Here is a 1024-nt window from a genome sequence, read left to right as displayed (position 1 = left end):
CTTTCTAAAGACGACAAAATGTTATAGGAGAAACAGAGGCGAAATGAGAAAGACAGAGGAGAGGGAGGAAGAGAGAGGGGAGCGAAAACGAAAAAGGAGAGAGAGAGGGAAGAAAGAGTGAGAGGGAGAGAGAGAGTAAGCAAAGGGCAGATAATACAGATATTTATCAGAGAAGGTTTCAATTCCACGCAAAAATATAGATTCTAGCGCTACAAAATAAATTTTAAATCTACGTTACGTACAGAACATTTTACAAAGGATTTCTTGGTATTTACACATTCCCATCAGTCACATACTTGAGGCCATGTTTGATACAGTAGGGGCCAATATAGATAATAACAACTTAAACCTAAATATTGCATGAATTACAGAGGATCTAGTTCAGAAAGAACTTCGAAATAAGAAAAAATATCCAATATATCTTCAGGATTTAGGAGATATCCTAAGTTTCCGATTAGAGTTTCAAAGAGATGGAAGATTCTTTGACGAGAGCATCAAGAGCATTTTGAAACAGGTCACTTTTGATTGGTTCTCGTGGATTGATAAGTGGATTCTTCACAACATACTCGACATAGACCTGGAAGAAGAAATTGGATTTGGGTGATTATTCAGAAGCCACAACAATGAGAAAGAAAGCTCCCTTTTGTGTTTAACCTAACCCTATAATAACAATGGAGCTCATTTGTGACAAATCCTTTTTGTAGCAATTTTCCATTGACATAACTTCTGAACAAGTACCTTAATTTGTGTTAGGCACAAATAAGAAATGTCCACTATTGCTGGAAAAGTTATTGAACATTTTCACCATTGCTCTGGAGGCTCATCCCCTGATCAATCACATCTGTATTTTTTGTAAGGTCAAGTAGTCACTTGGTCAAGTAGTACTGTGCTTCCTAGAAAACAGCCAGAGCCCAACAGTTGGTTTATATGTTTTATAAAAATATATAAGTATTTCTTCTTCTAACTCACTTTACTGTAAACAGAGGCCAAAAACTTCCTGACATCTTGTGCTTGTACATCTGTA

The 1024-nt window shown here is 36.3% G+C and overlaps 1 protein-coding gene across 1 annotated transcript; it reads right to left on the bottom strand.

The window, feature by feature from the left end:
- Positions 1-356: 356 nt before the first annotated feature.
- LOC103523226 (trafficking protein particle complex subunit 1-like) lies at positions 357-1020 on the bottom strand (the record flags this gene model as incomplete). Its single annotated transcript, XM_008488288.3, has 2 exons — positions 357-577; positions 970-1020. Coding segments are annotated over 2 exons (174 nt in total), but the record flags the coding sequence as incomplete, so codon positions are not given.
- Between the last annotated feature and the right edge of the window lie 4 nt (positions 1021-1024).

Source organism: Diaphorina citri, unplaced genomic scaffold, assembly GCF_000475195.1.
Source record: "Diaphorina citri unplaced genomic scaffold, Diaci psyllid genome assembly version 1.1 scaffold17631, whole genome shotgun sequence".
Lineage (NCBI taxonomy): Eukaryota > Metazoa > Arthropoda > Insecta > Hemiptera > Psyllidae > Diaphorina > Diaphorina citri.
Note: the sequence above shows the minus strand (reverse complement) of the source record. Positions and strands in the feature narration are given on the sequence as shown.